At 33.6% G+C, this 19,391-nt stretch overlaps 1 protein-coding gene across 5 annotated transcripts in view; it reads right to left on the bottom strand.

Moving 5' to 3' along the window:
• The window catches only part of LOC117172354 (synaptotagmin-10-like), a 476,779-nt gene that overhangs the window by 304,854 nt on the left and 152,534 nt on the right, over positions 1-19,391 (bottom strand). For all 5 annotated transcript variants that reach the window (XR_004467013.1, XM_033360186.1, XM_033360187.1 and 2 more), the window contains one exon: positions 701-855. Coding sequence is in view for 4 of the 5 variants with exons in the window: in XM_033360186.1 (XP_033216077.1) it covers positions 701-855 (155 nt within the window). In the remaining variant the exon portion in view is untranslated. The remainder of the gene's footprint in view (positions 1-700; positions 856-19,391) is intronic.

Raw genomic sequence — 19,391 nt, 5'->3', positions numbered from 1 at the left:
TATGGAATATGACGATGGTTAGCTGGTTTCTTTCAGTCAACTCGACTGTAGAGGTTCTGATAAAAGTTGTGTCCAGTTTTGCGAGTAGTAATGTCAAAACTTTAGTAAAAATGAGATATCAACTCATATCTTGGAGAAAGCCAAGTGTACGGCAAAAGAACCAATGCAGGATTCAAAACTCTTTTTTCTACTTTTTGGGGAGTGAAAGTATACTTTTCATAATAGTGCAATATCAAGTAAAGGTCAAGAAGCGAAGCTTTGTGCAGAGGCAATTTGTAATGTAAATTATAGATTAAAGATTAGTTTATTATCCTTTCAGGCGGCCGCGTCCCTGAAACCCATTTGTTTTTATTATGCTACTATGTATATACTGGTGACACATTATTATTTCTTATAATTCCCTCATTTGCCAATCAAATTTTATTCCGTCGTCTTACAGTTTCAAAAGCTTGTCTTTACTTTACGTTTGTGGGAAAAAATAGCGCGTGTAACGCGGGATTAATTGTATTAGTCTTTTGAACATCGTGGAATTTTGCTCCTGCAACTTCACTTTCTTGTCACACAATGTACTATTTTATCAATTTTCAGTAACTAAATTGTAGCTATATCAATTAGTAGAATTTAACTGAAAATCTTTTCTACAGTTATAGTTCTTTTAATAATTACAGATTTTATTAAAGATATTGCAAAAAAAGTTTACCTGAAGATAAAGGTTTCATTAAATATTGGATTTAAGTTTTTTCTATGAACTTTAGTCTGGTATTTTTTTTTCCTATCAGGCAAAAGATAAACTTTAACGTAAGGATCACTGCTTCCAGTCATGTCCTTCACTGGCAACTCACGAGCTTCCAAAACCTGCAAATAAAGAAACTTTTTATTGTTTGACATTAAATTTAGGGAAATTTATTTTAATTGAATAACTTTTATTTATTATTTTTTACTTGATATGTCTGTTATGTATATATGGAAACTCAGAGTGAAACCGTTGCATTGTATTTGCCTGAAGTCGAACCTAATTTGCCAGATAATATTCTTTAGTAGGGGGAGAGGGGGGGGGTGAAAATTAAAAAACTTTAAATGTAAAAAAAGATTAGTGCTGAAAAAATGCTACATCTTATTATAAATAAAATTAGTAAAACAGATATTTTTGTTTACACATACATGCTAAAACCTCGTTAGGTTACCGTTTACAGACATTGAAGATGGTCGATTCCACATCGTGTGCGAAGGCGATTAGAAAAGTCCGCAAAATCGGTGAGCAAAATGCTTCTAACATCACGTGGGATCAGTGACGTTGTATTTGATGTCTGTAAACGGTAGGCAATCTGAGATTTTATATTGTGATTTCTCCAGAAGAATATTATTCTCTATTCGAGGCAAAATACTCATACTTGTAGTTTTCTGAATTCTCGAAAAAAATGTTTCTTAAACGTCACATTTGTTAAAAATTCCTGAATATCGTGTTTTCTTAATTTATATAACATCTGTGAAGTTTGAAAACAAACCGTTTCGTGCACAAAAAACGTTGTTTCTCCTGTACAAACTAAAGGCAATATTTTTTTTGGAAAACATTTGATTTTGTGACGGCGGGAAAGGAGTTTCACGTGTGCTACCCACGTGTGTGCACGTGTGTTCAAAGGAAAATAACAGCCCATCAGTGAAGGGCGTAACAAAAGTTAGATCTTTTCTCACTCTCTTCTCTAAGTGACGTGAAGCCGCAAGGTGAGCCCTGCATCATTCGCTTTTTTTATTTTGTTACACTAAGTCGAAACGTTTTTATTATTATTGTTACTACTATTGCAAATGCGAATGTGCACAAACAAAATATGTTTTCTTGGGCTCAAGAGATCTAGATCTCACGAAGCTATATATCATGCTAAGTAAGTCTTAAAATCGATCGAAAAGCAGCTATCAATCATGCTGATTGACTGACTACAATTCTGAATAATAAATTAGATACTTTATCTTACCATGGTGGTGTGTCTTTGAGTATGCGTTATTTTCAGTTGACTATAAATAATGGGGGGATTTTTCAGGATATATATATTGTGACTTATAAATTGTATATGCAGTCTGATAAGTACCTGAAAATTCTAAAAGATGGCATTAGTATTCACTAATGTGAACCATTTTCATCGAGGTTGATCCTTCAAATGACGCCTGTCAAAACTTCAGCCATTTATGTTTACGCATTTACAAGTTACAGCACTGAGAAGCGACTAACCTCCGAGTTTTTTTTAATATGGAAAAATCTGAGTTTGGAGTTTTGATCAAACACTACTATCTTCGCAAGAAAACGATACCGGAGACCAAGGCCAAGCTGGATAAGTATTACCCGGACTCTGTACCGTCGATTGGAACGATTCATAAGTGGCTTACCGAGTTTCGTTGTGGCCGTACGAGCACAGTTGATGCTGAACGATCTGGGCGCCCAAAAGAGGTCACTACACCAGAAAATGTCAAAAAAATCCATGATATGATGTTGAATGATCCCAAAGTGAAGTTGAGAGAGGTAGCTAATGCTGTAGGCATACCATTGGAACGTGTGGGCAATATTGTGCATTCAGTTTCGGGCATGAAGAAGTTCTGCGCGCGATGGGTGCTGCGTTTGCTCACAGAGGACCAAAAACGAATTCCTGTGATAACTTCCCAGCAGAATTTGACATTATTTTCGCGTAAGCCGACCGAGTTTTTGCGCCGATTCATTACCATGAATGAAACCTGGATCCAGTACTACACTCCTAAGTCAACGCAACAGGCAAAATAGTGGGTTCCACCGGGCCAAAGTGCTCCGAAGCGTCCAAAAACGCAACAATGGGTCGGAAAGGTTATGGCCTCCGTATTTTGGGATGCACATGGCATAATATTCGTGGACTATCTTGAAAAAGGTAAAACCATAACCGGAGCATACCGCTTTATCATCACGACAATGCGCCTGTTCATTCATGCTTAGTTGCACAACCAATATTGCATGAAATCGGCTTCAAATTGGTTCCTCAGCCACCGTATTCACCAGACCTGGCCCCAGCGACTATTACTTGTTCCCTAACGTGAAGAGATGGCTCAACGATAAGCGTTTTTACTCAAATGAGGAGCTCATAGCTGAAACTGAGGCGTATTTTGGAGACCTTCCGATCGAGTACTTTTCGGACGGTATCAAAAAGTTAGAAAAACGTTCGACTCGCTGTATCGACCTAAAAGGAGAGTATGTTGAAAAATAAAACCGACTTTGGCCAAAAAAACGTCTCCGTGTTTTATTTTTCAGTGACTTATCAGACTGCCTAGTATATTCTAATTTATTATATATTCATCTTTCGCATCACAAAATTTAGAAAAACTGGTCATCCCATAGAGAATTAGGTAATAGCATCTCTCGGACGAGAGTAGATGAAACACGTTCCCACAAAATAATAAACTCGACCAAACATAATGGTTGAGTTTAGTTTGCAGATTCCTTCTCTGCCCAAGAGCGCTTAGTGTGTTTAACGGTAATAGTTCTTTTGACAATCAAACTACAGGAAGGTTGCCTATAGTTATACTTGGGTTATGACAACTGCTTTCAGGAAATCATTCAACACACAGATCTGATGCCACGCTTTATACTTCAGTGTACTGCATGTATGTTACCTAAAAAACCAGACGCTAGAAATTTATCTGAATTTCGAATGATAGGTTGTCTTTCAACGATTTAGAAATGTCTCATAGCTGCCATTGCATTTCATATATATTCTTTTTAGGGCTGAACTCAATGATCACAAAACTTAATAGAATGTCCCATGGGTTCAGAATACATGATAATGAGGATGGTCATCAATTGACCCATCTTCTACAAATGGATCTTCTAAATGGATCGCGAAAATTATTGATGGTTGTCGGATAATAACTCAAAGAGAATATACACAGAGACATAGTGATGTGGCGGGCACTATATATCAACAACTTTTCCTAAATCTAGGATTCTTAACAAAAAGGATGCCTCTCTACAGATAGATTCAAACTCCTGTTTTAGAAAACAAAGATCATATTTTATATTTGGATGTTACTATCCAGACGGATTATAATACCTGAGCCAATCGAACCAACATCGTGATGTCAGAAGAAAAAGGTGGAAGAGTTTACATCATCGACATTATGAGAAAAATATGTATTTCTCTTTTAAATCGTGTACAAAATTACGAATTTTTACCGACGCTTTGTGAACATTGCAGTTCACTTCATCAGTGCTAACCGGAAACTAGGGTATCAGGTTATGTTGTTCTTATGTATATTCTTTACGATGCCTGTGATCGGCCAGAGCTCCCTAACGTGGAGACTGGTCGAACCTGCTTGGCTAATAAAGTCTTTTTTTTAATCCCAGAGAACGGATAGCCAAATCATATTGGTATTATATCCATAATCCCTATTGATGTCATTAGGGTGTTTAAAGATTTCAATTATTTCTTTATGTTTTCTTGGAAAAATATTGTGCGTTTTTATTATAACGGTTGTTTTGTAAAATAAAATTTTATGTCTTGTTTCTATACCATGCTCATCTAGTGCTGATTATGTGAAATGTTTCAGCTTGATTTTACTGACATGTTCCTTGTATACAATGGCTCACTGTTCTCCTGGTTTATACAATATAGACTTGGCTACAAGAGCAAGGGATTTTATATACTCCCGGATTATTGATTATTGACTTGGGTAGAATGTGAGCTTGTTATATTTGATTGATAAAGTTAAATGTGTGTTAGACGAGAGTGATAGAGTTTTCTCTGAAAGGATCCAGTTCTTTGGTGAGGAAGCGTGCTAATTTGTAAGTTGGTTTGAGTGCAATGTAGTTCTTCTACATTTTCTGGACTTCATAAGGTCTTAGCGGGACGGGATTAGTACGTACCAATTGAGATATTGTATTGCTCTCGAGTTAAAAGTCTTTTAGAAAGTTTTTTGTTTTACTGACTATTGTGTTTTCGGGATTCTTTTTTAAGTTTTTTGTATATATCGTCAGTTAGAAGTTCCATGAATTTGTTGTTCTAGTCTTCTTTATAAATTATTATTGTTATTTGCCTTTATCTATGGGTAATATTCGGATGTTTTTGATCCGATTCGGTTCTTCGATTGCGTTTTTTCCTTGTTTCGTTAAATTTGAGGAGGGAAGATGGGCTTAGTGCAAAATGCTGAGCGTCCTACGTCATATGCCAATCTTTTTTCTGGTTGAAGGGTGTATATTGTGGATTCCAAATTACTAATTTTTTCTTCTTTCAGGATTTTGTAGAAATCTAATGAATTTATGTCCTTTAGATAAGGCAAAAATAATGTAATTGCCAATTTGTCAATTTGCCAAGTATCATAGCAAAGAGTCATAAAAAACACATCTGTAGTTGATTGCGCAAATAAAATTCTAGGCTATTCATTGCAAGTTCGTCAGGTTGTAAATTGGTTTATAGAAAATGATTTAAGGAATAAATAACTGTTATCAATTTTTGAAGTATCAGAGCCAAGAGTCTTCAACACGGCATCCCTAATTGATACCGTTAAAAAATAGAGCATATTCATTTAAAAATCGTCAAACTGAGAATTTGCTTATAAACATTTTTTGAATAATGAATAATTGTTGTCAGTTTGTAAACTCTTGTAGTAAAGAGTCAGCGAAAAGACATACTTTGTTGCTTTCGTAAATAAAAATGTAGCCTATTCATTGCAGTCACCAAGCTGTGAATTTTTTAATAAAATATAAGCATCCTTTAACGTCCGATAAAATCAATAAAGGATAAAGAAAGAACAACTGGAGTTGCTTATAACTCTATCGGACAAGTCACTATTTAAAAAATCTGATTTTTGTTTTTGCCCTTAGTTAGAATAACATCTTAAAAGAAATTAACACCTATATCATCGCTCTCTTAACATAATCCTTTGGTTTGGTCACCTGATCCATGACAAAAGTGTCTGTAAAAACATACATTTTTGATAAAATTCAATTCTTACATTTAATAATAATTTCACACTAAATAAAATAAATATATCAATTAAAATCGTTACCTGAAACAAATCTTTCGATGAAATTGAAAACACAAAAAAACACAGTATCACCCTTTTTAAACAGAAAGAGGAGAACTACTAGTCTAAACTGTTTGAAGTCATTGTAGTCGGAGGTAAAATTGTGATTGTCATAGATATGGACTGAGCCAGGACGACATTTTGAGAAAACACGTTTAGTACCGAGAAGGTGATATGACGTCACATTTAATTATATGATTAGATATTGAGTCATTCTGTCATTATAGCTAAATCCACAGCACGCGCCAACATCTGTGAAATTGAACAAACAAATCAATTTGATAAGCACTGATAAACATCATTAATATGCATTCTTCCAGTTTGTAAATTAACGCATAAATTATTGTACTTTTTAATAAAAATTGATTCTATAATTTGTCTTTTGTGTGTGATAATTTCTTTTGCTAAAATGCTGATGTTATTGAAATCAAAATCGAAATAATGATCAAAAGACCAAGCATGTTGAGATAGGCCTGTGTTGTTATTACCGGTTCTGCAATATCTTTTTTGTTCAGCTATTCGCGTTTTTCGTCTTCTGCTAGTTTTACCTATGTAAATATTTGAGCAACTTTTACATTTTATGAGGTAAACAACACTCGATAAATTTTCTATTGACTCTGGATCTTTTTCTTGTTGTAGTACAAATTAGAAGAAAAATTAAATCTATGTAAAAATTTAACAAAAATCTCAAAAAACGAAATACTTGTTGCGGTTAGAACAGTATTTAATAACATAGTATTTTCCTTCAATAAAAGTTATTACAAGCAAACATCAGGCTGCCCAATAGGGTCTCCATTATCTCCAATCATATCAAACATAGTATTAGTTCAATTTACACATAAGATTGAGAAAAACAACATTCTAAACTATTTTGATTTGCCAGTGATAAAGAAAGATGATGGACTAATTCTCACAAACTGGTATAAAAAACCAACCTTTTCTGGTCAGTATTTAAATTACAACGGACACCATCATTTTGAACAAAACATTGGACTAATCAAAAACTTCATTGAGAGAGGTATAAAACTTAGTAATGTTCAGTTCAGAAAAGATAATATTAAACAAATCGAAGAAACTTTAGTCATTAACAATTATCCATTACCTCTTATAAATAGGCTAAGTTCTCAATCTCTATAAGGGAGATATATACACATCATTAAAAAATGCTTAAAGAAAGGACAAAAAATTCTAAAACTTCTGTCTAGAATTTTTGGAATTATGATTTTCAGAACATCGGACGTCTCAACGCTCTACAGCTAGCTACTCAGTGGCAAGATAAACAGATCCACAAGCAACTCCACCAAATATTAGATCTTCCTCGCGTGAATCAAGACCAAAACTTATTTAAAATATACCACTCAGTATACATGCAGTTATTGACAGTTGCCGCCTTTATAGAGATTCCAATAAAAACATCGAACACATCATTGATGGTTGTACGAAGCTTGCCTCGCAAGAATACACGCACAGATAAGACGATGTTGCTCGGATCATTCACCAACAAATTTCCCTGAACATTGGTTTATCAGAGAGATTTGAACCTTACTATAAATATAGTCTATTTCAATTATTAAATAATAAAACACGAACACCTCTTGGGACATGACTACACTGACTAAACATCTTATCAGATACAATGGTCCCGGTGTCCTCTGGTTATATGAAGGTGCTCAACGCGTGAGAAAAATACATAAATGTTACCCTTAACAATAACATAAGGCTCTGATAAACTGTAAACAAGGTCATCATGCACTCGGTTGTGATCTCCTCCACTGAGAACGTTCATGCGAGATACGTAGAAATCCTGGAAGAGCAAGAAGCTCGCAATTCGCTACATCTAATTCAGAAGGCGATATTGCAGAATGCGTGCTGCATCACTCAGAGTTTTCTGGGTGTGAAAAATGATAGCGGCTCAAATCGTCTTCCATGACTGTCCCGCGTACACGGCTGATGGATGTGATAATCACATTTTTGATTTTTTACTGCTAATTTTTCTACGTTTAATTTTGGACTTTTTGTGTATCTGTATGTTTGTGTGTATAAATGAAGCGATGTTTGTCTCTCGCCGTTTAATGTAAATGAAATCAGTATCTTGAATAGTTGTTCTTAGTAGCTGCCATTCGAACAAGTGTTTGTAACAAAGATGTATCCATATGACGGGCTGCCCGGTGTATATACTCCCGAATTATGACAAATACGCAAGCAGAATATAGAGTTCCGAAACGACTGACTACAAGAAATTTAAGAATTGCTTGCCGAGTTTCACGTCCGAATTAAGTAGCGAAGCACCAGGTAATGAATACCTGTGCGTGTAAATTAGGGCGAATATAATAATAACCGGGAGCATAACGGAGACCACCCTGGGACGCCATTATGCGCTTACCTCACCATTATTACACGGTTACGTAACCAGCATTACGCAGTGCAACCTACTATAGGCCTCCCTGAAATAGAGTCGACGACCAGGCAATAGCTCCCTATAGGTCAAATTACATTTGCATTATTTATACTTCTACAGTAAGTATGACTTTACTATTTTTAAGAAATATGTGGTAACAATAATCGATCTTTTTTCTTACTATTTCCATGCAAAAAATATAGTTATTATAATAGAATATTATAATATTTATTCTTTTTGAATAAATTATAGTGAAAAAAGTACTTGGAGTTGTCTCTTATTATATTATTATTTAAATAAATTGTTGGTTCAATATCGTACCAATATTGCATCAACAACTTAATAAAATAATAAAATAATTATTATTAATTAATCAAATATAATTATTAAATATAATCTCTCAAAATTGAATTAAATTAAAACATATATTATTGAAAAAAATTGTAACGTTGGAAATGAATGTTGCTTTAACGATGTAACAACGTTGTAATAACGTTGTAAAGACGTTGCAAATGTACGCAGTCTGTCCATCTATTTTTTTGTTTGATCGTTTTTAAACGTTATTAAAAAGCAGAAAAAGCATTAGATATACCTTTATAAAACGTTATTAAGACGCATTTTAGACGTTTATAAGAAGTTAGTTGAACTTTTTATAGATATTTATAAAACGTTTTATAATGTTCATTTATTTATTTGTTTACTATAAATTCAACTTTTGTTCATTACTTTACAAATATAAAACAATTTTAAATTAACATTTCTCTATTGATCTCAAAATTCACGCCTGGGCAATGTCTTCACAACGTTATTACAACGTTGTCAGATCATTCAAACAACTTTCATTTTCAGCGTTGCAATTTTTTTTATTGAATTTATTTTTTAATTTAATACAATTTTGAAATAGAGCTAATTATATTATTATTTTAATAAATTATTTATTGATAAAATATCGATACTAAATTGTATCAATAATTTACTTAAATAATACAATAAGGGACAACTCCAAGTACTTTTTAAAATTATAATTTATTGAAAAAAGTATAGATATTATAATATGTTTAGTATTATAATTTTTAAATGTTTTGCATTCATAATAGTAAGAAAACGTAGATTACACAGGCCAACAATTCTCAGAACCAGAGACCAGACCTACTATACACATAACCTGAGACTCCCATAACCCGATTTCCTCTACCCCCAAACCCGCTTACGTGCGTATCATTGAGCTTAAACCCCTACAAACCAATTTCCTTAACCCCCGATCCTTGTTACCTACTCCGCCCTAACACTTCAAAATGGCGGATCCAAAATGGCAGCCATATTGAATTTTCAAAATCTGACTTCATATTCTTAATGAGCAACCTGAAAAACCTATATATAGATTTTTTCGATCCAATACGATCACTTATAAATTGGGCTTATAGCCTCACATATGCTATATAGGGTGTTTTAACGTTGTTACGAAACTGCGAAAATACTTAACTTCAATCAATGATATATCGATGAAAAAAAGGCTATCTTGAATCTGAAAAATGGATTTCAGAGGGCAAGGGTGCTCCTTTGTGATGCTTTCGCCCGTTTTTGAAAAAAATGTTATTCAAGATGCTATGTAACCTCAAATATAGCAAAAAACGGTGTTTTTTGCACTTTTAAGTTACAATATCTCGAAAACTGAGGGTGATGGAATTTTTCTGAGGTCGGATTCGGATTCAGCGCAGCAAAAACCTTCGGGTATACTAGGTCTGGCCTCTGGTTCCGGACTTTTGTCAAATTTTGTCGGCCTGTGTTATTCTTACCGCATATTTCTTAAAAATAGCAAAGTCATACTTACTGGAGAAGTATAAGTAATCTGCTTAATTTATAATAAATTCTCACGCAATCTGAATTCACTAAAAAATAAATAATACTCGCTTACAGACACGTATTCTCTCAGAAAAATAATTGGCGTAAGCGTTCTAGTTTAATTGTGAACAATCAACAATCTAATCAATACATACGAGGCGTGTTCAAAAAATAAGGTGACTTCATGGTTTTCTCAAAAAATATTCATTTATTCCTCATTATTTATATTGCCCCCTTCAAAGTAATCCCCCTCAGATATAATACACTTGTGCCAATGCTTTTTCCAATCATCGAAGCACTTCTGATAATCATTTTGTGGTATAGCCTTGGGTTCTTCCAGCAATGCAGTTTTTATCTCCTCAATCGTTGAAAATCGATGTCCTTTCATGGGTCTCTTCAGTTTTGGGAAAAGAAAAAAGTCACTGGGGGCCAAATCGGGTGAATAGAATTATTGACTTCATTGAACATCTCCTGAGCGATGGTCATGCGATGGATCTTTTGATCAAAATTAAGCAGTTTTGGAACAAATTTCGCTGACAAACGTCTCATGCCCAAAACGTCCGAAAAGATAGCATGGTATGAGCCAACCGATATGCCAACATCTTAAGCAACTTCTCTTATGGTAATTCGACGATTTTTCAACACCATTTCTTCCACTGCTTGAACGTTTTCATCTGTTGTTGACGTGCTGGGACGTCAAGGGCGAAATTCGTCTTCGACATCCTCTCGGCTTTCTTGGAACAGCTTGTACCACTTATACACATTTTTCTTACTCACAGTCAACATTTCAGGAGTTTTAGAGCACTGGATTCCATTTTTCACACAAAATTTAATGCAAACTCTTTGCTCTATTTTTTTCGAAAGAATAAAATCGCCGGGCACACCAAACCCTTCTAACCTTTTACGCTTCTACCAGAAAAACAACACGAGCTATATAGTCGAAACTGTGAACATATGATCGTGAGGAGTGTACCAATACAACAAAACAAAAAATTTAAAACTTGAATGTACGTAGCCCGCGAAAATTGAAAAGTCACCTTTCTTTTTAAACACACCTCGTATATTTAACTTTACGGTCAAGTCACAAAAAAATATAAAGCCTCCAAAATGCATTCTTTGAATATTCCCTACAGTGGGGGAACGAGGAACTCTCCACACTGTAAAGAATAATGCAGAAATGGTTTTCGAAATGATATTCAACCCCCTGGGACACCATTTGAAATTCCATTCTGCGCTATTTCGCGTTTTCAGATTCTCGCTTTCCTTTTACAACCATAGAAACGAGAATGAATCTGAGGAACTATCCATACAGTTTGAATATTTTGAAAAAATGGTTATTAGAATCATTTTTACCACCCACCAAAACCATTTACAATGTATTTCAGAGAATTTTTTTATTTTTATCCACTTGCTTCTTATTTCAACCCCTAATTTAGGGGCTGATGGTATCCTAATAATTTTTTCCATAATCTGCATTACATTTGCTACAATTAAAAAAAAATCAGTATCGCTGTCGTGATTTCCCTTTGAGATTCAGCTAGAAGAAAAGCAAAAGGTCATCGGCTTATAAGCATGCTCAACTTCACCCCTTACTTCAATCCATACAATAAGCAATGTAGGCATTCTTACATACTTTCCTTTAATCCACGTTACATGAACATTATTTAAAAGAAATTTGTTGAGTTTTCTCTACTCTTTCTCGTTATATTACATTTTAAACCAGCAAAATGCTTCCTGTTGGGAAGGAAGCTCACCGGCGCTAAGAAGATACGTGCAGAGGTCACGTTAAAGTGGGGTCTATATGCACCCGGAATATGCTCATAAAACGCCTCATCATTTAAGAGATCAGGTATTCTTCTTACGCAAAGGAGGATGTGAAGCTCCTTCTTAGAAAACACAAGAGCAACATCTTCCAGTAAACATGCTACTTGTTTTAGCAAGACCACCTTTGGAGGTAGCCGATAATGCCAACATGAGAACTGGGCGATCATAAAACAACTGAAAAATTTTTCTCAGGATGGGCAATATTATCTGAAGGCAATACGGCTATCCCTGATTTTCTTCCTAAAGATTTTGATTTCTGGAATCTGAGCTGTGTAGTTTACGAGAAGGCGGTCTCCGGACTTAGTGAAAATAGAAGTAACTATACTTCAGTATGCCTGAGTAAGTCTTGTCAGCGTATTGCAAAGCTTCAGTTTCAAACTGCTACGGCGAGACGGCGCGGAATGCACAAATGATCAGGACGTGATTAGCTAGATAATAGGAAATAAAAAGTTCACTCCGAAAGTTGGGACTCACTCTAGAAACTTACTGAAAGCAAATCACACACTGAACAAGTGTAAGCTATTGAGCCAAATGAACGGCGAGCAAATTGGATTTAGAAACATTCCACCATATCTACAGATCCTTTCCGTTAGTTCAAAAAAACCGCATATATCGTTGAAAATCCACCAAGCCGAAAAGAGATTCAACTCACTCTTTCGTAACTTTTGCCAGAGGCAACTGTTGCAGCGTCCGAAGGAGGAGTGTCTACTAATAAATGATGATAAAGTGAAGAAAGTTTTCGCTAGTACTAAGAACTTTCAAGCGCCAGAGCCAGATAAAATCAACAACTTTTGGTGGAAGAAGCTAACTTCTACGCCCTAACATATAGCTCGTATATTTACTTCTTTCTTAAACGAAGAACAACTCATCCCGCAGTGGTTAGTGAAAGGACGCGTGGTACTGATAGCTTATTTAAACACTAGCTACAAGCGTTTTACGGGCATGCTCAAAGAGAGGATATTAATATCTGTCGACCCAGTATAGAATGAGTTAGTTGGATGACGGGGATTGAAGAGACGGTTAGCAGGTAGCAGGGATGACCTTTTTATAGACATGTTTCCCATAAAGTATCAACGAAATCTGTTGATGACTTGGATTGACTACTGGATGGCAATCGATAACAAGAACTCTGAGCTACTTATCAAGCTTCTTGAATTACTGGCAGGACATCCAGAAACAGTGAGATCTGCAAAAGAGTTTATTCTCTTCTCAGTTTTGTAAAAGACTGCAGAAAATGCAATACTGGCGCCCCTAGCACGTCGCCCTTCATTTTAATGAAAGCTGATAAGAATCATGGGAGATTTAGTATTTTTTAGTTCTTGTAATTTTTTAGGACGTTTGTGGATAATTTAAAAACTTTGAGCTTGAATTAAGCCAAGATTAACTGATTCAAAAATTTATAAAATATCTAGGAGTAAAAAAATATACCTCAATTGCAATGGAAATGTCAGTTTTTGAAGTTTTTAATTTTCAAACAATGTAAAATGGTGAAATATCAAGATAATCTCTGTAGAGTTCAAAATAAATAAACTAAATGTTCTCCAATGATAATATAACACATATTTTGTCTATTTTCATTGACCTGAATGACCTTAATATATAATTATATTATAATAAAAGTATACAAGAAATTATAAAAATCATAATTTTTAATATTCGTTATATTGTATCGATCGATGAACTGCTGAAAAATCATCAGTATTAAAGCTGTTAACTTTTCTGTACATTAGGGCGGAGTGAAAATAATCAAATCAGAAAAATAGTTTGAGCTGAGCAAAAAAATTTTTGGGTTGACAGCCCAAAAAAAGGGGAAAAAAACTTTGAAATCGGTTAATATCTTGTGTTCCCTTTTTTGATTTAAAAAGTCAAAAATTTTGATAATTCCAAAAAATTTCCCTATGGCTTCGAAAATTATGGCAATTTTGTTCTATGTACAGTTTTTGTCACTGAATGATAATAAAAAACTGTGAATTAAAAAAAAATTTTTGCTTAATTTATAATTTTTTGAAAATGGCCAAAAAACATGTTTTTTTTTATCAAGTCCTATGCACACAGTTTGAATAAAAATGAATACGTCGAACCTGAAATTTCTTCCGCTTGAATCAGAGAAAAAAGGTGTTATTTTGTTTTTTCAAAAAAAAATTTTACTGACGTTTCAAGCATTCAAATATTGTCAATTTTACGTTTTTTGAGTGATTTTGACGACTTGCTGAAAGTAAGCTTTTAGACATCATCATTTTTTGCGTCTAAAAACTTAGTTTCATCAAGTCGTCAAAATCGCACAAAAAATGTAAAATTGACAATATTTGAACGCTTGAAACATAATTAAAAACATTTTTTTGGAACAAAAATAACAGCTTTTTCTTTGGTTCAAGCTGAAGAAATTTCAGGTTCGACATATTCAACTTTATTCAAAATGTGTTTTTTTCGGATGCCAACCCAAAAATTTTGGTTGTTCAGCTTAAACGATTCGAATAATTTAATTATCTTCATTCAGCCCTATTGTACATTTAGTCATTTATTCATTTGAAAATTAAATTGAAAGATGGAGATATAAATTAAACATGAAGGAAAGACATCGATGTATAGTTTCGAACAGTCGATTAGAATACGACTCAGCCCGCTCAAATGCAGTAAAAACGTATTTTTCGACTTTCCAAAAAATGAGGCTGAATGCTGGCATCAAGCAATTGAGCGTGAAAGAAGGATGTACTGAGTACGTGAAGCTCGTAATGCTGTTCTTTTGTGGAATATCGCACTGGGATTCAAATATTTGAACAGGCGCTGGGTTAGTTCATCGTCAAAGAAGCTGAATGGCATATACTTAACAGATAACCATTCAACAACCATTCTTGTGAACTCTTCTTGGACAAAATTATTTTCAGTCCTTCCGGCATTCTACAAGAAAAACTATAATTCATATATAAAAATATCTTTTTTATTTTTACTGTTTCTTTTTAATATTCGAAAAAATATGATGCAAGTAAAATATAAATAATATTTAACCCAATTCGTTCCTTTTTTGATTAAAAAATAATTTCTTTAACTGCAAATTTAACTATTTCTCTAATGATAAGCAATTAATGGTTTTGTAAAGAAAAAGTAAAATTTGTATTTAAAGAAAGGAATTTTCAACTGTAATGATGAATCTTGAATATAAAAAAATAAATTTTTAACGAAATAGTTGCATTTTCGACCTAAGAGATGAATTTTTAACGAAATCGATGAATTTTATGGAAAACAAATTTTCGAATAATAAAAAATTGAATTCTTAACAAATAAGTTCCACTTTCAAGCATATTTTGGAATCTGCAATCGAAAGGGAATAATTATGAGCGGAAAATACAACAGTTGGTATTTCAAACAAGAGAAAGTTTTAATTCTTTATCAAAATCACTGAAATTTCACAAAAATTTTTCAATCGAAAAATATGAATTTCCTAAAAAAAATGAATGGTTGAATTTCAAACAAGAAAATGTCAGTTATCTAGCAGTAAGTTTATTTGCAACATAATAGTTCAGTTTTGTATGAAAAAATATTATTCTTTATAAGTTAGTTGAATTTGAAATTAAAAGAACAGCGAATTTTCTACAACAAGGTCAGTTATCTAGCAGTGAGTTTATTTGCAACATAATAGTTCAGTTTTGTATAAAAAAATATTATTCTTTATAAGTTAGTTGAATTTGAAATTAAAAGAACAGCGAATTTTCTACAACATATTTGAATAGTTGAATTTTAAACTAATAATGAACAATTATTATCAACTAAAAAGTTCATTTCATACAAAACTGTTGCCACTCTTGCCACACTTCATTAACACATTAAACTTTTTTTTGTTATTTTAGAAAATTTTGTTGTTTTCCAAAAAATACAATTCATTTTGAATTTTCAAAAATGTTGGAAAAATTAAAATTAGTATTTACATACTCCACAGAAACATACCTGCTGATTACATGTCGAAAATGCTTCATCGTATTCTTTGCGATGGAATCTCTGCACATGCCTGCGTATTCCGGTCGTGTTTGAATTTATCATTTTTATTTTAGGATTTTCCTCGCAAGATTTACACATTGCGTACTTTTTTGTTCTTTACCATTTGGAACAGTAAAATCAAACAGCTCCTGGAATATTTTCGATTTCGCGATGGATTGGCTGGATTTACTTTGTCTTTCCTTCTTTGGGGTTCTGGGAAAATTGCGTACAAGCGGTGAATTTTTCCCAGGTGGGCTTCTGAGTAGTGTGTTTTTTTGTGGTGAATTTCTTGGTGTCAAAGTTGGTGCCATTTTCGCAAAAATAATAATGTTTTCCTGCTCACTTGTTGCACTTACAAAAACTCACAAAGTTTCTCGAATAAAAAGAACTGAGCACTGAAAGGTGTAGTCGAAGACTGATTTACCTGGACCTGGAGTCTGCACTCTGCAGTGTCTGTAACACTGTACCTGATCTTCCCAGAGGACGTTTTCTTCAAATTTTTCTATAATCTACTCATGAATTTATGTTGCCGAGGGATAGTTTATGATTAAGAAACTTCCCCTTTGTGTGAAATACAAAACTGAAATTTTCTGGAGGTAGTTGATTTAGGGCTGTTTATCGACGGTAGCTTATTGATCCCTAGTCAGGGCACGGGTCTTTTGTCCTGCAGCAGGCCTAAGTTGCGAAACTCCAGAAATTTGGAAATTTTTGAGTTGGCCGTTTCTAAATAATATAGCCGAAATGTGGAAGACTACGATTGCTGACCTGTGTAATATCACTTAAATATAATTGTATGATTTTCGGATCCTGTGCGTGCCGAAACCTAAAGATACGTTAGAAATGAGATCGAACATTTGGACAATTAGATTACCCTCTCTTGAATGAGAATGTACAAAATCAGGAGAACTATTTTGGAACGAAAAAGTCCGAGAATTCGAAAAAGATATTAAAAATCATTGAACTGTATTTAAAAGAAATTCTACCTAATATGACATAGGAATTTCTTAAAATTCGTAATTTAAAAAAAAATGAAACTTTTTTTTAATTTTGCTGTTATCGAAACATGTTATGGATGTGATCTATGAACAATTTCCAATAAAATTTATTTATTTATTTACCAGCACAGCAGTTTTATCTAAGTTTTAATTATGAAAATTATTCATTTAACGTTTTTAATTTTTATAAAAATTAATATTTTCATTTGGATAATTTACAAGTAGTTTTGTCAGGTATCAGAGACATTAAACAAATTTACTGAAACTTTAAAAAAAATTGTCTAAAATTTTGAAAAAGCTTTTTTTTTTAATTTCGGGCTAATCGAAAAAATTCGGCTGGAATTGTATTGAAATATATTTGGCATCTAGTGAAAATTTTTAATGCAATTTTTGGATTAATGAAAAAAATCATTTTTTCTATTTTTTGAAAATTTTCAATTTTTTGAAAAGTACGTAACTTTTCTAATTTTCATAATAACCAAAAATTTTATTTGGGTAATTTGCAAGTCTTTTACCCAACTATAAGAATCTTTGACAACAATTTCTAAAATTTTTAAAAAATTAGAAAATTTTTAAAATGCTCTTAATTTTTGTTGGAAATGTCTAATTAACGAACTTAACCGTCATTTTGGGGACCTTTATTATGTGGGTCCCGAAAATTCTGTGTTTGAAGCAAGAAACTAGAAGCTGTTTGATTTGAGATGGATTAGGTCTGCTTCATGCATTAAGCGTATTCAATTTTTCAAGTTTTTCAGACACATTACATATCCCGGGAATCGTGAAAACTTGCAGATTCCGAATATTATATTTACAATATCATTACTTTAAAATTTTAATAACAATTGGATACGTATATTCGTCCAGCTTACAGAGAAGAATCCTCTGCTGAGAAGGGCAGGAGAGCCTGGCGTCTCAGATTACGGGATTTTTGTTAAACTGTGAGAAGGGTCAGGGCGAGTAGAGCCTCAGACCACGGTATTTTCATTCAATGCTGGTGTTCCCACATCTGGAAGTGCAAACTCAAGGCAAGGCCTCGCATTTCGAGGCCTCGGAATTTTCAAGGAAGACACAAGACGATCCATTCAAGGAAGCACGTAAGGCTCCTCTCGTCTCGCCTTGAAAACGTCGAAGGCTCGCTCGACGGCAACACTGTGTGCACCTCTCTAGAACATGTGCCCATGACTACAAATTTTATTCACATACACTAAATAGATTCTCCTCTTCACCCTACCAATGTCTACAAGCGTTCACTCCTTCTCCCATTCTAAACCATATCATTGTAATCCATTTTAATATTTGAATTAATTAATAAATTAACGTAATTGTACATAAATGTTAAAACTCAGCGAGAATTTAAAACTGTCATTAATGTTACTTTTACATTTTTCTTAAAGATAGTAAGGGTCTTAAAATATTTGCTAAATTTCAAAAACTATTAAAACCATAATTTAAGGCACTATCACAATAATCAAAAAGTTCGACAACGAGAAAAATATATAAAATTCAACTTTTAATATAGTCCTGTAACGTTTAGAGTCATTCGATTGTTTTAAGTTAAAGGGCATCGATTTCAACAAATCGTAATACTTACTGCTACAAGCGTTTCACCAGGAGCTACAACTTCCTTTTCCCAAATTATCTAATACTTTAAAAAGTGACCTCCAGACACTATATGTCCAGGTTTAACAATCAAATGCCTATCTCGTACCTTTATAACACATTCATTCGTAAATGGACGAAATACCGCAAATAGACGATAAACTCACGATATGTCAAGAGTTTTAATATTAATATGTTTTAATATGTCATCTCTAATTATGCCGTATAAGGTCTTCCGCGGCTAGAGACCAGACTCTGAGGAACAGTGTTGTACGAGTTCTCTTGCGTAAATTTCTCGTTATTTCTTATCTTCTAGGATAAAAGAGGAAGGAGTGGGCAATGTACATGTTCCAATTGCGTTAGGATTGGTTTCTTTAAAGAACCATGATTAAGGAACCGTACTCTAACAAAAAGCGCCTTCGACATACTTGGCTGCAACCATCGCAAGCCTGAGACATTGATAATAATAATAAAATGTAATGATAAATTTTCGAAAATATGTGTTTAATTTCTTAATAAACTCTGTCATTTTTAAATTGAGAATTATTATGATTCACTTGCACCCGGTCAGGTTGAGTCAATGATTTCGAAGTTTTTTGTGAAAACATAGTAGCGTCTTTACTTACTAGGCAGTCTGATAAGTACCTGAAAATTCTAAGAGATGGCATTAGTATTCACTAATGTGAATCATTTTCGTCGAGCTTGATCCTTCAAATGACGCCTGT

This window comes from Belonocnema kinseyi, chromosome 5, assembly GCF_010883055.1.
Source record: "Belonocnema kinseyi isolate 2016_QV_RU_SX_M_011 chromosome 5, B_treatae_v1, whole genome shotgun sequence".
NCBI lineage: Eukaryota > Metazoa > Arthropoda > Insecta > Hymenoptera > Cynipidae > Belonocnema > Belonocnema kinseyi.
The sequence above is the reverse complement of the archived record's forward strand: the minus strand, read 5'-3'. Positions and strand labels throughout refer to the sequence as shown.